The sequence below is a fragment of the Tuber melanosporum genome, assembly GCF_000151645.1.
Source record: "Tuber melanosporum whole genome shotgun sequence assembly, scaffold_77, strain Mel28".
In the NCBI taxonomy this organism is placed as follows: domain Eukaryota; kingdom Fungi; phylum Ascomycota; class Pezizomycetes; order Pezizales; family Tuberaceae; genus Tuber; species Tuber melanosporum.
This window is the reverse complement of record NW_003299125.1, coordinates 446,983-465,981: the sequence shown is the minus strand read 5'-3', so window position 1 is coordinate 465,981 and position 18,999 is coordinate 446,983. Positions and strand designations below refer to the sequence as shown.

The following is an 18,999-nucleotide window of genomic DNA, read 5'->3' as shown; positions in this document are numbered from 1 at the left end:
TTCTTAGGATTTTTTCTTGCCTCTGGTGTGACACTTATGATGAAGAGTTTTTAGCGGAAACTGAAGCCTTTAGTTTCTCAGACTCCGCTTTTGATGATTATTAGGTTTTGTTTATTTAAACAGTTGTTTTGTTTTGGGGAATGTAACCGGTACGGGTACTTGGTTATTGGTTTTGTTTTATGTTTTGTTTTAAGCATCGCTTTGATACTTGGTTTGTTTTAAGTATCGTTTGATACTTGGTTTTGTTTTATGTTTTGTTTTAAGTATTGCTTTGATACTTGGTTTGTTTTAAGTATCGTTTGATACTTGGTTATTTGTTTTATGTTTTGTTTTAAGTATCGCCTTGATACTTAAGGAGTTTTACTAAAGTGTATCAATTGATACCTTTGATTAGTTTCATTCATGCTAGACATGAACAGATTTGTGTATTTAAAGACCGCCTGTTTCTACGATAGAAAAGGCAGACTTTGACAGACAGTATTTCAATATACTTGGTTGAACGGTTACTTCTTTGTTCTTCAGTACACCCCCTAAGCCTTCTTTAGTTCTCAGCTCTCGCCTCCTCTCTGGAAGAGCAGGCCACCTGCCAACTATCGTATCTATTACCGATAACGTGATTAGCACCCTGCAAACACGTTACACACAGGAAGCTATTCCACCTGATTGGTAATTAATCCCTCGGTCGGCAACCCTTTGTTGCTCTCTGGGTAGTAGGTTTCAGTAACCATTGTAGTATTGAGAATCGCCCCATGGCTACGATGTGTTCCGAAACCCAGTTACAACACTCCTTGGAGATCGTTGGCTTCTTTGGTAGTGTCTTTTAGAGTTCTAGACTCTTCTGATGGATGTAAATATATTGGTCTCTAGTAGAGATCCTTTACCATTTGATACCATCTCTTTGTGTGAAATCCTCCCGTTACCTATGGCCCATGCCAAAGGTGTCATGTCTTTGAAGCCTAGTAAGCATCTGTGTAGTTGACGGAATCACTCCGCTTCACTTCGCTGACCTATCCGAAGGTCCCCTCTGATATACCCTGCGAACAGGAACCGGTTGGACAGACAGCGACGACATATATGGTATTATTCTAACACCTTCAATTCTGTGGTAATATAGTCACTGGACGCAACTGCGATTGATATATATGATGAGGTCCGGGCCCCGCAAGGGAGCCGGAGGTGGGTGTTGGAGACCAGAGATTCCAATTCCGAGCGGAGTTACTCTACTTAGGGTGGTTGCTAGGTATCGGGTTCTGGTATCCCTAACAGGTACATACGTCCATCCATCTGAACAGTGCAATTTTCTGTACGCTCCTCAAAGGATAAGACCTTAAAAGGTCCTCGCCATAGGGATTGTCGTTTCTTGCTGAGTCCAACATTGTTAATAAACATGTTTCCATGTACCATAAGCATATCACCTGGTAGAATAGGAACATTCTTGTGACGTGGTTTCTGTGCAGTAGTGGTACTCCAGAATCGGCAGCTTTAACACCTTGGAAGGCATTATTTCGAATTGCTTGATGGCGGTTTAAGTGGTTATCGGAGTGGGGGATTGAGGAATTCTTGAATAGTATTGTAGGTAGGAGAGGGTAATGGTGGCCGAAGACTACCTTGTATGAGGACATTTCCAAGGTGTCTGAATATCTAGTGTTAATATATGTGACGAGCTCAGTAAGTCCTGGTTCCTAGTTGGTCTGTCATTTATTGATCATGTTCCTAATTCTGGTCTTGACTTCTCAGATCTTTTGTTTTACTTGGTCATTAGTTTCATAATGTCCAGGAGCAGCCATAATATGATTTATTCCAAGGGAGGTCAATGTTTGTTTCCAGAATCTGGACGTGAAATGGGGATTAGCATTACTGACAATAGATAATGGGTATTTATAGGGAGTAAATAGGTATTGCTGGAGGTTATTCCAGGTGTCTTTGAAGGAGTTGGTGACTTTTATCAGTATGAATTATGTGTACCCAGAAAACCGATCCACTGCTACCAAGATACTGTCATATCCGGCGGACTTGTTGAATGGTCCTGCAAAATCTATAGCATAAGATTTGAATATTTTGCAAAGTAACTGAAGGGTCTGCACTTTCCCTTCAGGGAGTTGTGTTCATTCCTTATTTGCCTGGCAGAGTTCACATTGTCTGAAGAAATTGTGGAAATCCTTTCACATTTCAGGCCAGTAAACATATTCTGAGGCATATTGGAGGTTGTGGTCCGCACTATGGTGTTCTTTGTTGTAGATTTCGGTAATGACATATTCCCTAATAGTCATTCCACTAAACATATGGCCTTTCTGGATATATAGGCAATGTTCACCATAACGGGTGCTGGTATAGACTATTTCATTGGATAGATTGTAGGGGGCGAGATCTCCATGTCTGGAGCTGTCCATAGCTTTGAAATAAATTGGGTCATAGTGGTATCCTGCTATCATCTGGTTTTGGAAAGAAGAGGTTAATTCTTCTGTAGTTAATCTAACATCTCATTCATCCTTAATGAGGAATCCTCTTGTTGGTTCGATAGGGTCTTCTTCTTCAAAGGTTTCATAGAGCTGTCAGTGATGTTCAGGTATCGTGGGAGGTATAATAGAAATAATAATTTCATTATTGTATACTTATAAGAGTCCTCCATATAGCCGTCGCGAATCAGTTATGGGGGGAGAGGATAGTAGTGCTGACTGTGGAGGGTATACATAAGATATTGCATCCACGTAGGCAGCTGCTTGTTCGAGTTCTTCAAAACCTTGTTGTCATCTTGGAGTGGGATTAAAGGTAAGGAGAGGTTGGATCGATTCATCATTATATTTATCCATTATTTCTTCTGCTCCTTCTGCAGTGTCGAAACTGGTGTTTTTAGAATCAGCAGTAGAGATATAGTGTGGTTGTTTGAATCAGTTACCGAATTTAATCTCAATTTAGTGAAAGGGGCAGGTATCAAGGTAATAATCGGACTAGTGGAGTTTGCTTTGTTCAAGCTTGTGAGAAGGTGGGCTGCGGAGGATGCAATCATCTTTCTATTCCTTATCAATATCTTTTCCTCGTTCTGTTCCAGCGGCTCTGTACATGGTATAAGAGAAAGGATTGGAGAGAAGGGCAGTACTAGCTGTAGCCAACGATGGTTCTTGTTCATAGGAGGTGTTGTCAGGGCTATCTTTGCTTTGTCTTGTATGGTTATAGACAAGAGGAGTGTAACGTGTTCGGAAGGTGCTAATCACGTTATCGGTAATAGATACGATAGTTGGCAGGTAGCCTGCTCTTCCCGAGAGGAGGCGAGAGATGAGAACTAAAGGAGGCTTTGAGGGTGTACTGAGGAACAAAGAAGTAACCGTTCAACCAAGTATATTGAAATACTGTCTGTCGAAGTCTGCCTTTTCTATCGTAGAAACAGGTGGTCTTTAAATACACAAATCTGTTCATGTCTAGCATGAACGAAACTAATCAAAGGTATCAATCGATACACTTTGGTGAAACAAATTAAGTATCAAAGCAATACTTAAAACAAAACATAAAACAAAACCAACTATCAAACGATACTTAAAACAAACCAAGTATCAAACGATACTTAAAACAAAACATAAAACAAAACCAATAACCGAGTACCCGTACCTGGTACAAGGAGGGTCGGTAAGCACTTGGTTTTCATAAAGGTGGGAGAGGGCATCAGCTAAATAGTTGGTTCTTCCAGGGGTATAGATGATTTTTGCATCGTATTTGCTGATTTCTCCTATCCATCGTATTCTTCTCCTTCCAGGAACCTTTTCCATCTTAGGATTAGTGTAACGATCCCCTTTGAGATAGTTAGTTCTTGGCGACGGGGAACGATACTTATCTTTCTTTCTCTTTCTTTCTTGGTCTTATGATAGCTCTAGGCCTCTGCCTATGTTACCGATAGTACAAGACCTCTGTCTTCTATCGGAAACACCTATCATAATCTTTCTCTAACTCGTCTTCGTGACAAGTACTTCTTGGCGTAAGGATAACGTTGCAATAAGTATAAAGATCGTAAAGGTGTTTTATATTCGTTAAAGTAATAAGTAGGAAAAGTGTAACGTGTTCGCAGGGTGCTAATCACGTTATCAGTAATAGATACGATAGTTGGCAGGTGGCCTGCTCTTCCAGAGAGGAGGCGAGAGCTGAGAACTAAAGGAGGCTTCGACGGTGTACTGGGGAACAAAGAAGTAACTGTTCAACCAAGTATATTGAAATACTGTCTGTCGAAGTCTGCTTCTTCTATCGTAGAAACAGGCGGTCTTTAAATACACAAATCTGTTCATGTCTAGCATGAACGAAACTAATCAAAGGTATCAATTGATACTCTTTGGTAAAACTCCTTAAGTATCAAAATGATACTTAAAACAAAACATAAAACAAAACTAAGTATCAAACGATACTTAAAACAAACCAAGTACCAACGCAATACTTAAAACAAAACATAAAACAAAACCAATAACCGAGTACCCGTACCTGTTACAAAAAGTTCTTAGAACAAAGCGTGAAGAAGCTATCTTCTTCGGCCATATCGGCCTCCTTATATAGTGTTCTTCCTGCCTTTAATCATGTGACCTAAAGTGGTCACATGTGCGAAACCAAATCAAAACAAACTAGTCATATGACCAAAGTGATCACATGCTCAAAACCCATGACCTCATAGCGAGGTCATGTGCGAAACTCATAAACCAATCATAACGCAATAAACAAGTCATATGACTCGACTGAGTCATATGCACGAAACCCATGACATCATAATGAGGTCATGTGCCAAACATAAATCATATGCGCAAGGCTTGCCTGTAAGGCATACTCGTAAGGCATACTCGTCAGGCGCATGTCCCATGACTCATACTTGAGCCACGTGCGAAAGCATCACAAATCCCACACATAACTAATCATACAACCCGAATAGGTTATATGCGTGAAACAATAACATACCTGTGACTCATAACCTTGTGTCATGTGAAAACCCTTTCCTTACTAAGTCATGTTTGTGACAATTAGTGAGAGGTTGGTAGTCGGTAACAATAGTGAAGGTATTGCCCATCAGGATGTGGTTGAAAGTAGCGAGAGCATCGATCACTGCAAGGGCTTTCTTGTTTGTAGTTCCATAGTTCATTTGTGAATTAGTAAACTTCCTGCTGTGTAATGCTACCGGTCTTGCTGTTTCATGAGACGGTCCATATCTAACCCATGCTCCAACTCCAACATCTGATGCATCAGTAATCAGCCATATCGGGTCTGGTTTACTGCAGTTGATAGGCCACATAATATCGGCATTCTTAATCAATTCCTTGATGTTGGTAAAGGCTTGGTCATGAGTGTAAGTCCTGACAAATTCAGCATTGCCAGTAAGATCTGTGAGGGGTACTGTCACAGTGGCATCGTGTGGTAGAAATTGGGAGATATAGTTGACTAGTCCTAAGAATTGTATGAGTTCCTTTTGATTTCAGGGTGTTGTCCATTCTGTTAAATAAGATATTTTTCCTGAGGCTGCATGTATTCCATCATCATCTATCACATGTTCCAAAATATTGAGCTTGTCGGTAAACAGGATTGATTTGTTTCTGCTAGCATAGAACTTAGCTTCCCTTAGTGTAGGAGAAACCAAACCTATATAGTAGTGATGTTCCACTTTGTAGTTCGAGAAAATGAGAATATCGTTAATGTAAACCCATAGAAAATGGTGGAGGTATTTGCTTAGGAGGTTTTCCATAATTCGCATAAAGGTGGTGGGCGTATTCATATCACCTTTTAACATAAGTCGGCTAATGAAACTGCTGAAGGGTTTTTTGAAACAGTTATAGTGTTCTCTTTCTGGATCTAACCTTGTCTGAAAGTAGGCATTGCTTAAGTCAATCTTGCTTCGGAATCTCGCCCATCCAACTGCATTCAGGATTTGGGTTTGGATTGGGATAGCAGAGCTGCCTATAGCTGTGTATTCATTTCGTAGTTTGAGGTCAACCAGTGGTCAGATTCTGTTGCTGTCTGCTTTGGGTTGGACAAACATAGGTGCGACACCTGGTGCTTCCGCTTGGTAGATGACTCCTCTTCTTTATTGTTAGTTTATCTAGTCAGATAGCAGGTTTTTGTATGCATTAGGGATGGAGTAGGTAGGTTGGTTCTTAAGATTGGAGGAGTCTCGAAGGCGAATGTGGTGGTTCACTTCCGTCATAGGTAGTAGTTCTTCCAGCATCTGATCAGAGAAAACATCAGAGTACTTATCTAATAGTTATTGGGCACTTGCTTCACAGACTGTGGCTTGATATTCTCCGCTTGTTGGTTTGCATAAGACTCTGACCTTCTGATCTGGGAAATTGATGGTTGATTTCCCACATCTGATTATAGCTTTGTGGTGGTTCAGAAATGGTATCCCTATCAAGGTATTGTATTTGGCTAGGTTTCCAACTAGCATTTCCTGAGGGGGTAGGACAGTAGAGCCAACCCAGGTAGTTGCGCTATAAGTTTTATAGCTTGTGGATTGTGATCCTTTTACTGCCATATTGACTGGTATAGGCTGGTTAAGGTCTTGAGTTGGGAGTCCATGGACAGAAACAAAGGCAGTGCTGATCATGTCTCTCCCAATTGCGCCAGTGTCAAAAAGGACTCGAGCCTTGTTACCATTGATCAAAATATTACCTTCTAGGATGGTATGTGCTTTAAATATAGCAGCAGGTCAGATACTGTTGCATTCCACATCTATATATCCGATATGAATCTCCTAATATTCGCTGAATTGGACATCATCACTATTGCTCTCAATATAGTGGGCCGATGCCTCTTGCTTAATCGCCTTTCCTTTCCCTTTCTTTGTAGGGCAGTTCTTTATCATGTATCCCATTTTTCCACATTGAAAACATTCTCCTTTCTGTCGTCTCAATTCTTTAGAGGATTTTGTTTTCTTCTTGAAAACCTGTGAGGTATCTTCTTCACAGTTGTTGGAGGGCTTGTGTCGTAGTTGCCTGTTACTGATAGAGGAAGTCTGTATCTTGTATGCCTTGGTTTCATGGAGGATGGCGTCCTTTTATTCTGCCCTTCCAATTATTACTGAAATATCATCGTCATCTTCCTCAAGTGGCTCTACCTCTCCCTGGAGGGTAGGGTGCATGGCATCATAGAATCGTCGCTTAAGAATGTAGTTGGAGATGCTTTCTTTCTTCATTCTGTTTCTATATATCTGGCAATCTGTAGCTCTGTCTGTGATTCTTTTAACATATGTTCTATTGAGTTGGTGGAGCTGGTTGAATTTGTTGTATAAGAGGTCGTTTGTGATAGAGGATTGGAATCAGCCCTTCAGGTAATCGAAAACAGTGGATCTTTTCAATCTTATACTCCCGCTGTAGTTCTTATAGCATTGGTTGCATGCATCAGTTGCTTTTCCTTCTCAGAATGATCCAAGATATAGTCCAGTTATAGGATCTTCCACATCCTTTCCTTGTAGGAGAAGATAGAGTGTGAGTTCAGTTGCCCATCGATTAAAAACTTCAGGTTTGAAATCTTTTTCTTTTCTGGTGAACTTCGCTAGGAGGTGGAGTTTAAACTTAGGAGGTTCAAATGCTCTAGGTACTTCCTCTTCTTCAGGCTGAGCCCGAGATTTTGCTCCTCCTGAGGGCCCTCTTCCTGTACTAGCCATAGCTAATTCACTACTAGATTCGGGGTCAATCAGAGGTTCAAAAGAAGGCTTCTTTGCTGAGGTAGAAGGGAATTCTGCTGGGGGTTGTGTATCTTCTGTGTTTGCTGGTTCTCCAGGCTCCTTAGCGGAGCGCTGAGGGTATTTCTTTCTTGTAAGATCTTGCCATGGGATTTGCTTCCCACTCTGGGTTGTCAATGACTCTACATTGGTTTTGAGACAAAGCCGAATGTGTCCTGATTCTGCCACTTCTCTCTGCTAGCATTCTGAGGTGGATATTGATAGGTTGATGAGGCCTAAATTCAAAGACAGGTTCTTAACCACTTGTGGAGGTTAAAAAAATTTAACATGTTCGCAAAGTGCTAGTCATGTTATCGGTAAATAGTATGATAATTAGCAGGTAGCCTACTCTACCAGAGAGGAGGTGAGAGCTGAGAACTAAAGAAGATTTTGAAGGTAAACTGAGAAACAAAGAAGTAACCATTCAACCAAGTATATTGAAATACTGTCTGTCGAAGTCTGCCTTTTCCATCATGGAAGAAGGCGGTTTTTAAATACACAAATCTTGTTCATGTCTAGCATAAACGAAACTAATCAAAGGTATCAAGCGATACTCTTTAGTAAAACAAACCAAGTATCAAAACAATACTTAAAACAATACATGAAATAAAACCAAGTATCAAATGATACTTAAAATAAACCATGTATTAAAGTGATACTTAAAACAAAACATAAAACAAAATCAAGTATCAAACGATACTTAAAACAAACCAAGTATCAAAGCGATACTTAAAACAAAACATAAAATCAAACCACGTATTAAACGATACTGAAAACAAACCAAGTATCAAAGCGATGCTTAAAACAAAATATATAACAAAACCAAGTATTAAACGATACTTAAAACAAAACATAAAACAAAACCAAGTATCAAAGCGATACTTAAAACAAAACATAACAAAACCAAGTATCAAACGATACTTAAAATAAACCAAGTATCCAAGCGATACTGAAAACAAAACATAAAATAAAACCAATAACCGAGTACCTGTACCGGTTACAAATCTTGTCAGAATATACCTCTACCTTCACACATTTGGACCCACAAGAAAAGCATTGACTTGATCCATGGTAGCTTGACACTGCTTACTTTCTGATGAGTAAGCTCCGCACTTGTCATATTTGACCAGTATATATACCCTTTTGCGATAATATTTGTAACTGTTTTACTATCAACACCATAGACAATAGCAAGCGAGGCATTCATTGCAGATTTTCCACCATTCAGTGGAAACTTTTCTTTATAAAGTTCAAACTTTGAGGTTTTTATGCTTTGTTCTTGCTTGCTATTTGGATGTGAGCAAACTTTGAGTACACTTTGCGGAGATTACTGATGTGTTCGGCATGCTGAAGAGGAAGGTATTTTCCCATATGAATATCAGAAGACAAACTCAAATTTGAAAGATGCTTTGTTTTCTGTTAGCTTTCTCACCAACTATTTATCTTCTAAAAACTGATCTAACTCTTCTACTTCTATAACCATGCCTCCGATCTTTCATAGGAAGTTGAATGAAAAAATTTTCATGCAAATGAATTTTGGAATTTAGTGGCTTTTACTGCCTGAAAAGAGAAACCAATAGAAGCTTAGAACTTAGAGAGGAAAAGCTCATAGAACAAAGCTTGTCTCCTATGAGAAACAGAAATATGGGAGACCTGGAAACATTGGAGGGTGGAGTTATCGGAGGTTTCACTGTAGTACAAGCACTCGAGTATTCGCACAGTATCGGTATGATAAGTTTATTATTAGGATACTCGTATCATACTTGTATCAGAATCTGAAAATACGCTTACCGGTACCAGTATTACCGTTACACGCAACCACCCAACCAGCGAAAGAGAGAGAAAAAGAAAAACCTTGACCCATTTTTAGATACCGACAGATACAAGCATCGGACTGTAAGCTACCGGCCCTTGTACAGTATGATACCAGTACCAGTACTTGTATCCCACTGCGCGAGTACAAGCGTAATCCACAATTGGCATCTTGGAACTGGTACCCGCTTCTGGCTCACACTATTCAAACAACCCCCCATTTTTTCACCCACCCACCCACTCACTCACGTAACGAGAAACGCAATGAACGACGATTCGAAAAATCCCCCAAGAAGCTGTACATCCTGCCGAGCGCGCAAGATCCGCTGCGACAAGGTGAAGCCTTCCTGCCACGCCTGCCTCAGAAACCGCCTATCCTGCGAGTACCCAACCGCAACACGACGCGCGGCACCGCGGCCGAGGCGGGATGCCGTGCTCATGCAGCGGCTCGTCAAGCTTGAGGCCATCATCGGGGAGTTGTCTGGTGTTGGCGGTGGTTCTGCTGTGGGGGAGTTGGGCGGCGCTAGGAGTGAGAGTGACACTCGTGGTAGGAGTTTGGAGGCGTGGGGGAGTCAAGGCGGGAGTGGGGATATGACGAGGGAATCGGGAGAGGTGGAGGCCGAGTTGGGGAAGTTGTTTGTCTCGGAGGGCAAGTCGAGGTATATCGGCCCCAAATTTTGGGCAAGCTTGATTGAGGAGGTGGGTTTCGAATTTTTATTTCTACTCGTTACCTTTGCCTCGTTTGTGCTTTGTTCGGCGTGATCGATCGGTGAGGTTGGCTGCAGAGATTGGCTGCATTAAATGGTTATGGGCCCCGGGTCTTTTGCACACAGTTGACCCTTTAGCAGCTTGATCCACTGTTTCACCATGCGAGTGGATTTCTTGGTTTAAGTCATGCTTTAGCTAGTTTTGGCAAAGAGTGAACATACATCAACGACTACAGTTCTAACCTTATATCTGCTGGTAGGTGGCCGACCTCAAATCCCTCCTTGACGAGTCGCCTCCAGCAACTGTCGCCTCCCCAACATCACCGGATGCAACCTCCAGCGTGCCCTCGTCCCCCCTCTTCGGGTCCGCCACCGAAAACCTGTCAATGTTCCACCCTACTCCCACCGAATCTGTCCAGCTGTACAAAAGATATCTCGTCGCTGTCGACCCGGTAGCACGGCTTTTACATAAGCCAACCTTTGAGCCAAAGTTGGCGAGACTACAAGAAAATGGCCCTGAATCAGAGGATCTGCATGCGGATAGAGGATTTGAAGCTCTCGTTTTTTCAATCTATTATGCCGCGGTTAACAGCCTTCGCCCGGATAAGGTGCTGCAAATGTTTGGCGTAGACAAACCGAGTTTACTGAACAGATATCGTGTAGCTGTAGAGCATGCACTGGCTAACGCTGGATTTCTACAAAGTGAAGAATTGACGACACTACAAGCCCTTGTCCTATTCATCGTAAGCCCTCAACCCCGTTTCCTAGAGTGAATCCGAACTAATAATCAAAGACCTGCTCCCGAGCTGTAGATGACACTCGAACTCCATGGGTGCTTGTTGGCGTAGCAATTCGGATAGCACAAAGCATGGGCCTTCATAGAGACGGCTCAATTTTCCGCATAAACCCCTTAGAAACCGAAATCAGGCGGAGACTTTGGTACGAAATATGTTTGCTCGACTTGCGAACAGCAGAAGCCCATGGCTCCGACCCGGGTATATCCACCCAGAGCTATGACACCCGGTTACCGCTCAACATAGAAGATGCCGACATTCTCCCTAATTCCGCTTATCCAATAACCCCGAGAAAGGGCTTCACCGAAATGACCTTCTGCCTAGTGCTCTACGAAGTCCTAGATTGCTTCAGGGTAGTGGTTAGATCTACGCCTGGAGCAGTTAAAGTAAAAGGAGTCGAACAACCCACATTAGAAGAGAAGGAAAAGATGTTGGATGAATTAGCTTTGAGATTAGCAGCAAAGTATCAAGTAGAGCTGGACCTCACTATTCCCATCCAGAAGATAACAGATATGGTTATCCGGCTGATCGTGGGGAAAGCCTTGCTGTCTTTGTACCATCCATTAAGACACTTTAAAGATGGCTCGCTGTTAAGCCAGGGGAAAAAGGACAAGTATGCTTATTCCCTGAGCCATGCATGAAGCAATGCTAATCCCAGAAGACTGTTCCGGACAGCGGTGGAAGCTTTAGAGTGCTCCACATCCCTTGTACGAGATCCTGACGTTGTACGGTACGAGCAATGGAATTGGCTCTCCCAAAAATACAACCATGCACAAGCAGCTAGTCTCGTATTATCCGAGCTTGTAGTGAGGCCACCGTTTGGCACAGATATGGTGGAGAGGGCGTGGGTGGCGGTGGACTTGCTCTTGGGTACCGAACCTTGGAGTCGGGAGAACCCCATCATGGCGGAGAGAGTGTGGAAGCCATTGGGCAAACTCAGGGATAAGGCGCTCGCTAGGAGAAGGAGAGCGCTACAGGAGACGGGAATGGCGCAGAGGCAGAAGCCAAGCGCATCGCTGTCGATAGGAGAAAGTGATATTTGGGAAGGAATAGTCGTTGAGGATGTGCCCATAGATTGGGTGAGTTATCGTGATCACCATCGCTACCTGTGAATGCTGAAATATACTGATCATAAATAGGGAGAATGGGACGAAATGTTTCAATACATCGATGAACATTGAGTAGAAACGCTTCATCAGGGAGACAGACTTTAAGCTTGGTGGTAGACGCAGGATGGATAAGGGTAAATAACTTTTAACGAGCACCAGCAATAGGTTAATGATGCAATAATAAAGCCACAATAACAGAATTAATTACTTGTACTCCCGGAATCGCAGCTTCGGTTACGGGACCATACCGTACAGTACATGGGATGCCCCAATGTCCATCATAACAATGTCATTAAAGTAATCTCGATATTTTATTATTCAACTTCCTTACCGCACAGGGAGTATCTTCAAATACGACACCTTACCATCATATCCTAATTTCTAGCCTCCCCCCCCTTTTCAATCCGCCTATCCCTCCTTCTTTCCTCTCCCGATCCATCCACAACCAACATTCCGTTGTTACGCAAAAACCAGTCGGCGACCAAACCAAATGCCGGCTTCGCCGACATCGGTCAATCCTCAGCAAAAGTATGGCAACCAAGACACCTTACATTAGAAGCCTCCTATTACCCCAATCAAAAAATGTTCCGCCGTTGAGAACGTGCTTGACAGAAACGGGTCCCCACGCGCTATTTACCTACCGGTACTCGTACACGGCTTGAACCCACCCTCAGAACTCCGCAAGCTCATAACATGACTGGTTCACATTGCCCGTGGCTCGCGCACTTCAGGCACGAGCTGCGGTATTGTACCTGTAACTTGTCTCGCGGCCTCCGGGAGTTCAAGTCAGTTTTTTTTTTCCTTTTTTTTCCTGCTCGGCGACTTGGTTATTTACACCGAATGTGTACGCACATGTGTGCGTATCGTACTGCGATACCGGTATGAGTTAAGTCCCGGCCCTTTCAGGAGTTCAACGCGATATGATATGATATGATAAGTTACGGCATAATATCGTATGCGCTTCCAATATAATTTGGAGTTTATGGTATGTTGCTTGGCAGGTGGAGCCAGAATGACCCACGATCCAATTACTATTAAACCAACGCTTTTAGTTCGCGGGGAATGTCCTGGTTCTGTGGCTCGCTGATCTGGCTTTCGTTATTATAAATGTTCGCCGAATAGAGAGAATGGGATGGCGAAGTACTGTGGTAAAAGAAATAAAGCGAAAAAAAAACAAACAAGGGAAGTTCTCTCCGCGAGTCTAAGCATTCTCTCTTGAGGACATACAAAAGGGATCAGAAACCCCCTACCGGTATGTATAGTCATTCTATGATATTTTGTCTCACAAAGGTGCGGGCGCAATAGTACTGTAACCTTCCTCTTCCTCAATTCCCTTTTGTTCTTTTCCGAGACAGGTTGCTTTTTTGAGCAAAGTGCTGGAGAAGGCTGGGTCCGAACAACTTTTCGTCATAGACATTCGAGAGGCCTATTTTGAAAAGAAAAAAAGGAAAGACGATTCTGTATCTTAAAGAAAAGATATAAATTCCACCTATTTCGAACGGCTTCTCCTTCCTCTACCGAAATGTTTACTCCCGTCGAATCGTCGTTCGGTGCTTTCTTGCTACACCTAAGTACCACGCATCTACTGTTGGGGAATGGTCAAGTGCTAGGTGCTAGTGGGGCTCTGGGGAGTGCATTCTGGAAACCGGATGGACATAATATACCCCTGCTAGCAGGTATGGGAATTAGTGCTCTGGGGACTTGGTACCTCGATGCGTGGTGGAAGCCGTCGTATGCTGGGGCACCAGAGGTATTTGGGAAATGGACCTGGGTAGTTTGTGGATTGCTGGTTGGAGTTGGGACGAAGGTTTGTTTGCTCTCTCTTTTGTTTTGATTTTTTTTAATATGTCACCTTTGTCCGTTCGTGGGTTTATTTTTGCTATATAGTCTACCGTCCCGCTTGCTCAGTTCTCTGGGGCGTCGTTACTAACACACCTCCCCTAGTACTCTAATGGTTGCACTTCTGGGCACATGCTCTGCGGCATCCCACTTGGCCGCCTCCGCTCCGCCGTTGCGGCCGTAACTTTCTCAGCAACATGTCTCGTCACCGCCACCGTCGTGGGAGCATACACCGAGTCTCCATGTGGAAGCACACCATGCTACACTGTAACCTACCCTACCCCTACCCGCATCGAGCAACTAGTCGCCATCACTGCAGCTGCCACGGCAATAACACGTGCCTCCCTCCCCCTCCTCCGCAAACTCCCACAACGCACAGCGGAGATAATCACTTCTCTGTGGTCCGGCGGACTCTTTAGTCTTGGCTTGATGGTTGCCGGTATGGCGAACCCGACAAAGCCTTTGGGCTTCTATTCAATGATCACGGACGGCGGGAGGCGCTGGGATCCGTCCTTCCTCATGATTCCCATATTCGCATTGCTCCCGAATTTCCTGATCTGGAAAAGGGTTGTTGGAAAGGCTGATGCCGCACCGAGGGGAGGGTGGAAGGTGCCCACTAAGAAGGAAATTGACTTCAAGCTGATTGCCGGGTCGGCGGTGTTCGGAATTGGGTGGGGGTTGTTGGGTGTTTGTCCAGGGCCTGGGATCGTAGGTGGATTCCTGGGCGGTTGGAGGGGAGCTAGTTGGGTTTTTGGATTTGTGCTTGGGAGATATTAATATCGCCTTTTCACAAATGGGATGGTTGTAATGCTTTCTTTGACCCACCTCGGATTCGTATTCGCGTTCTTATATTATTTTTCATTCTATTTCATGTCAATACTTTTCACTCAGGAAGAATCTCTTTGCTTTTGTTCTGTCTTTTCTACCCCTCTTCCTCTGTGCTGCCAGTTGGCACCTGCTATCTGACCGAAATTGTACATAATGCGCATATACACATATCAATACTCGTTCCAGGTTCCGACCCCGCCGATATGTTGTGCCGTGCTAACCCACATATCAAAGTTTATCGACTACAATACAAGTACTAGTGACCGCAATCCCGGCCCCATCGGATCCGTCTTATTTCTCCAACGCCCCCCTCCCTTTTCCCCTGCATGACAGAAGCTTGCTGGGTGGACAGTCGCCGTACTCACGCAGTACCAGCGCAAGGGAGCTAAGTTGAACGGACCGGAGCTCCTGGAATTTCCATGCTTCGCGGTTGAAGTTGCTAGCGCGGAGATGAGGGTTGTTGGGATAGACAGATACTAGTAGGAGGGCGGTGTTACGGGGGATGAAGGGTACTGTAGGGTGTGTGGGAAAGAGGGATTGAAATATATCGCCAATCATCCATGTGTATCGATGCGCGCAAACAAAATTATCCCCTCACTGTTCGGGCACTGTACAGTACAGTACTAGCACAAGCACTTGTATGGTAAGGGACCTCTGTGGTCGGGGAAAGCATGCGGACATTCATCCTCCCTTAGCAATAGTATGTTAATGTGCCAAGAATGGTCTAGGAAATTGCTCATTAGCTATCTGCACGAAATATAATAACAGTAATTAACATCTGACATGTTCTGGACATTCACCGACTTCAACCAAAAGTTCAACCTATTCTTAAACTCCAATATCTCCGTGAAAGCCTGAGATATTTGTTACTTTCTCTCTATTAATGTGTAGGGAATCACCTACTTGATCATACAATAGAGCCATAATTCTCATGAGAGTGGTTGTTGAAAATCCTTTGGGATCGAAATTGAGCCACGCTTTTTCAGCAAAGTACTCCGGCTACAGATTGTCCCTCACCATTCTTCTTGCCTTGGACGAGTTATCCCTTAGTCTCTCGTGTGCAGCGCCCAAGACATCTGGCTTAGAAGATGGCGAGATCTGGAGGTTATTCTTTCTAAATTGAAATAAATAACTATAGTTTCAAATCGTGGGCTTTTCTAGCCGTCGTTTGTTGGGCGGACGGAAATCCCTCTCTCCCATTAAGCTTAGATTTATTCGCAAATGCAGAAGAATCCTAGAAAACACTCTAACTCAAGTTGTTGTATGGTGATGGGGTGTATGTGGGTTATGGGAGGTTGTCTGGACTGGATGCCGCACTGTATTGTACCGTAGTTACGGTTTATATTTTTGTAAACAGGAACTTAGCATAGGAATGGGCCGCGCGGAAACGAGACTACTATACATTAATACTAATAACGGTGGGTACCCCTGCGAATGGCAAAAAAAAACAGATCACATGACCATGTTTAGTCAGCCTGCATCAGAGGAAAATAAAATAAAATAAAGGAATAAAATAAAATACAATGAAGTAAAAATTTAACAAAGTATAATAAAACAAAAAATATAATTAGAGAAATATAACTAACCTAATAAAACTATATTTCTTAATACTATGAGAAATGTGATATAAAAGGTAAACTCAAGTTAGAGAGTATTTCTGTTTGGAAAATGTTCAAATTTCTATTATAGAAACTCAGAGTCAGCTTTAATTTGATTTACAATTCTATATATAGTATAGCTATTGTCTTCTTCTAACATAGGTCTTCATACACCACAGTAACTTGATATACATCTAATGTTTATCCTAATTTAAATAGTATTATAGACAAAAATGATAGGATCAAAGAAAATACTGTATAACAATCCTACACCTCTGTACTTAGTTCTTCAACAGGTAAAGATGTTCCCTCTTTAGTCTCTCTAATACCTGGAGAGCTTGGAGAATTCCTACAGTCAGTATCAATTCTAATAGCAAGGACAATATTGTACTCACATTACCTCTTGTAAATGAGACTTTTTTTCTCACATAACATTGCACAAGTATGAAGTAAGTATTAATTCAACTTGTAGTATAGGAAAGAACTTAAGTAATTATGTGAGGAGTCTTTACCATGAGTCCTTTTTTTTTTTTTTTTTTTTTATAATCATGTATTCATTATTTAGGTACAAGAACTCGCATGTAGCGGTAGCTATGGCGTAAACAAAACCTTAATCCCAAAACAAACAATAACAAAAGAAGCCAAACTAGTGCCTCCAAAAAGTGCTAACAACCCATATCGCAAGGCGGATAAACAGCTAGGTATAAAGGGAAACATTCAAATAAAACAAAAAGAAATCCTACAGACAAGGAAACCAAAAAAGGTGTATCTTCACGCCATGGCTGAGGTCGAGGGTGAGGAGCTGAGTGAGGAAGTAGGGCTCGCGACGGGGTGGCCCCCTGAGGAGGGTACTCTGAGTGCAGGCATTTCCGGGGTGAAGCCGACCGAAGTGGCAGAGATGTAGGCGGATAGGCTGTGAAGCAGTTCCGGCGATGTCCAGATGCGTTCCCCTTCGTCCAGGCACTCAACTCCCGGGAGGTGGGCATCTCTGGCTCTGTCGTGCGAGGGGCATTCGAGAATGGTGTGATGGAAAGACTCAGGCTCCTCCTTGCAGTAGGGGCACGTGTCGAGGGCATCCGGGTCTCTCCAGGAGTGGTGGCTGGCCAGGTAGCTCTTTCCTGACCTCATCTGGTAGATTCTGCCCGCTATGAATTTTCCCAATCCCATGAAGGGGTGGGGCAACAGAGTGGGCAAGTAGACTTATTGGGGTGGTGGCAGGTACTGTTTGGTCCATACATTTAGGAGGAACTGACGACAGCCTTTCTTGAAGGCTAGGAAAGGAGGATTGCCAGGGGCCTCAGGGGGCAGGGGCTTGGGAAGCAGGGCAGGCGATGCTGGTGTGACCCTAGAAAGATGACTGACAAGCTTGCCCACACGATGGGCTATTGCATCAAGTGGGAGATGAGTCCTTACCGGAGGGGATGGCTTGAGGGTTTTCCAATTTAGGGGCCTGTAGCCTGGCGTAAGCCCAACTGTCAGGGCATGGTGGTCCTCCAGGAAGCGGTAAGAAGAGGTAGTAGGGAAGGAATAGTGCAGCTGTGCAGTGGCCGGATTTCTCTCTGGGGGGAGGCACACCATCCTCAGGGCCGCCAGGTACTGAGGGTGCTCAATAAGGCATTGTATCGGGGGAAGGGCTGACTCGCAGGAGAGGATACCAGTAGGGATCTTGGAGAAGCAGTTTGTGACCCATCTCTGGACCTGTTTCCAAAAGACAGCAAGCCGATCGGTCATGGTTGCTGAGGGGGAGAAGAGATCTGCACCGAAGAGGAGTATGGGTGCGAGGAGGGAGGACGCTAACCTGGGGCAGAGGAAGGGGGCAAGCCCCTTACCAGGACCCGACAGCCTCTTAAGCATGGAGAAGGCACCCTGGGCAAGTGCTAGACGTTTTGAGAAGTGGGTGTTAGTAGCCCACCGGAGAGAACAAAAGGCTGGCTCAAACCAGTGGCCGAGCCAACGGACTACCCCAGAGGGGCGGAAAAGGAGTCCATCAATGACTATTGGGAGAGTTGAAGCGAGGTTCCTTTGTCTGGATGTCCTCCAGTATATGAGTTCTGTTTTGGGTATAGAGAAAGAGACCCCAAGATGCCTACCCCTTTGAGTTAACATCTTGACTAGATGTTGGAGGCGCTGGACATTCCTTCTGTAGGAGTTGGAGGCAATAGTCACAGCAAAGTCGTCCACATAGGACGGGATTAACCCACATGGTAACAGGAAGTGGAGGGACGAGACATAGATGACGAACAAAAGAGGTGATATTGGTGGGCCTTATGGAGTTCTAACCTGAACTGGTTTGAAGACCCTGGGCGATTCCTGGAAAACGAGACGGCATTGCCTCCCTGTCAAGAAGGACCTAACCCAGGAGCAGAGGTAAGGAGGTATGCCCTTTGAATGGAACATATGGAAGAGGTCGTTCGGGGAGACATTGTCAAAGCCTCCCTTGATATCAAGGAACAAGGTGGACGCAACCATCTGGGGCCGTTGCAGCATTTGAACTTGGTGAGCCAGAGTTGCGCAGGTATCGAAAGTGCTAAGCCCCAGAAGGGAGCCACATTGATGGGGATGGAGCAGGCCCAGTGACCTAGCCAAGGGTGAGAGGGGATTTGCGATTATCATCTTCTTGATTTTGGAGACCGT

At 43.9% G+C, this 18,999-nt stretch overlaps 2 protein-coding genes; both read left to right on the top strand.

Moving 5' to 3' along the window:
- Positions 1–9,691: 9,691 nt before the first annotated feature.
- GSTUM_00010936001 (uncharacterized protein) lies at positions 9,692–12,313 on the top strand. XM_002841601.2 has 5 exons: positions 9,692–10,189; positions 10,458–10,940; positions 10,991–11,604; positions 11,653–12,070; positions 12,131–12,313. Exons 1-5 carry the CDS (start codon positions 9,755–9,757, stop codon positions 12,170–12,172), a joined length of 1,992 nt encoding a protein of 663 aa, XP_002841647.1. The 5' UTR covers positions 9,692–9,754; the 3' UTR covers positions 12,173–12,313.
- Positions 12,314–13,622: 1,309 nt separating this feature from the next.
- Positions 13,623–14,749, top strand: GSTUM_00010935001 (uncharacterized protein; the record flags this gene model as incomplete). XM_002841600.2 has 2 exons in its annotated part: positions 13,623–13,907; positions 14,045–14,749. 2 exons carry the CDS (start codon positions 13,623–13,625, stop codon positions 14,714–14,716), a joined length of 957 nt encoding a protein of 318 aa, XP_002841646.1. The 3' UTR covers positions 14,717–14,749.
- Positions 14,750–18,999: the final 4,250 nt, after the last annotated feature.

Coding starts and splice junctions, on each gene's coding strand:
- GSTUM_00010936001 (XM_002841601.2), top strand. CDS start 9,755: ATGAACGACGATTCGAAAAATCCCCCAAGAAGCTGTACATCCTGCCGA. Junction 10,941..10,990: donor AAGCCCTTGTCCTATTCATC/GTAAGCCCTCAA, acceptor TAATAATCAAAG/ACCTGCTCCCGAGCTGTAGA. Junction 11,605..11,652: donor AGCCAGGGGAAAAAGGACAA/GTATGCTTATTC, acceptor TAATCCCAGAAG/ACTGTTCCGGACAGCGGTGG.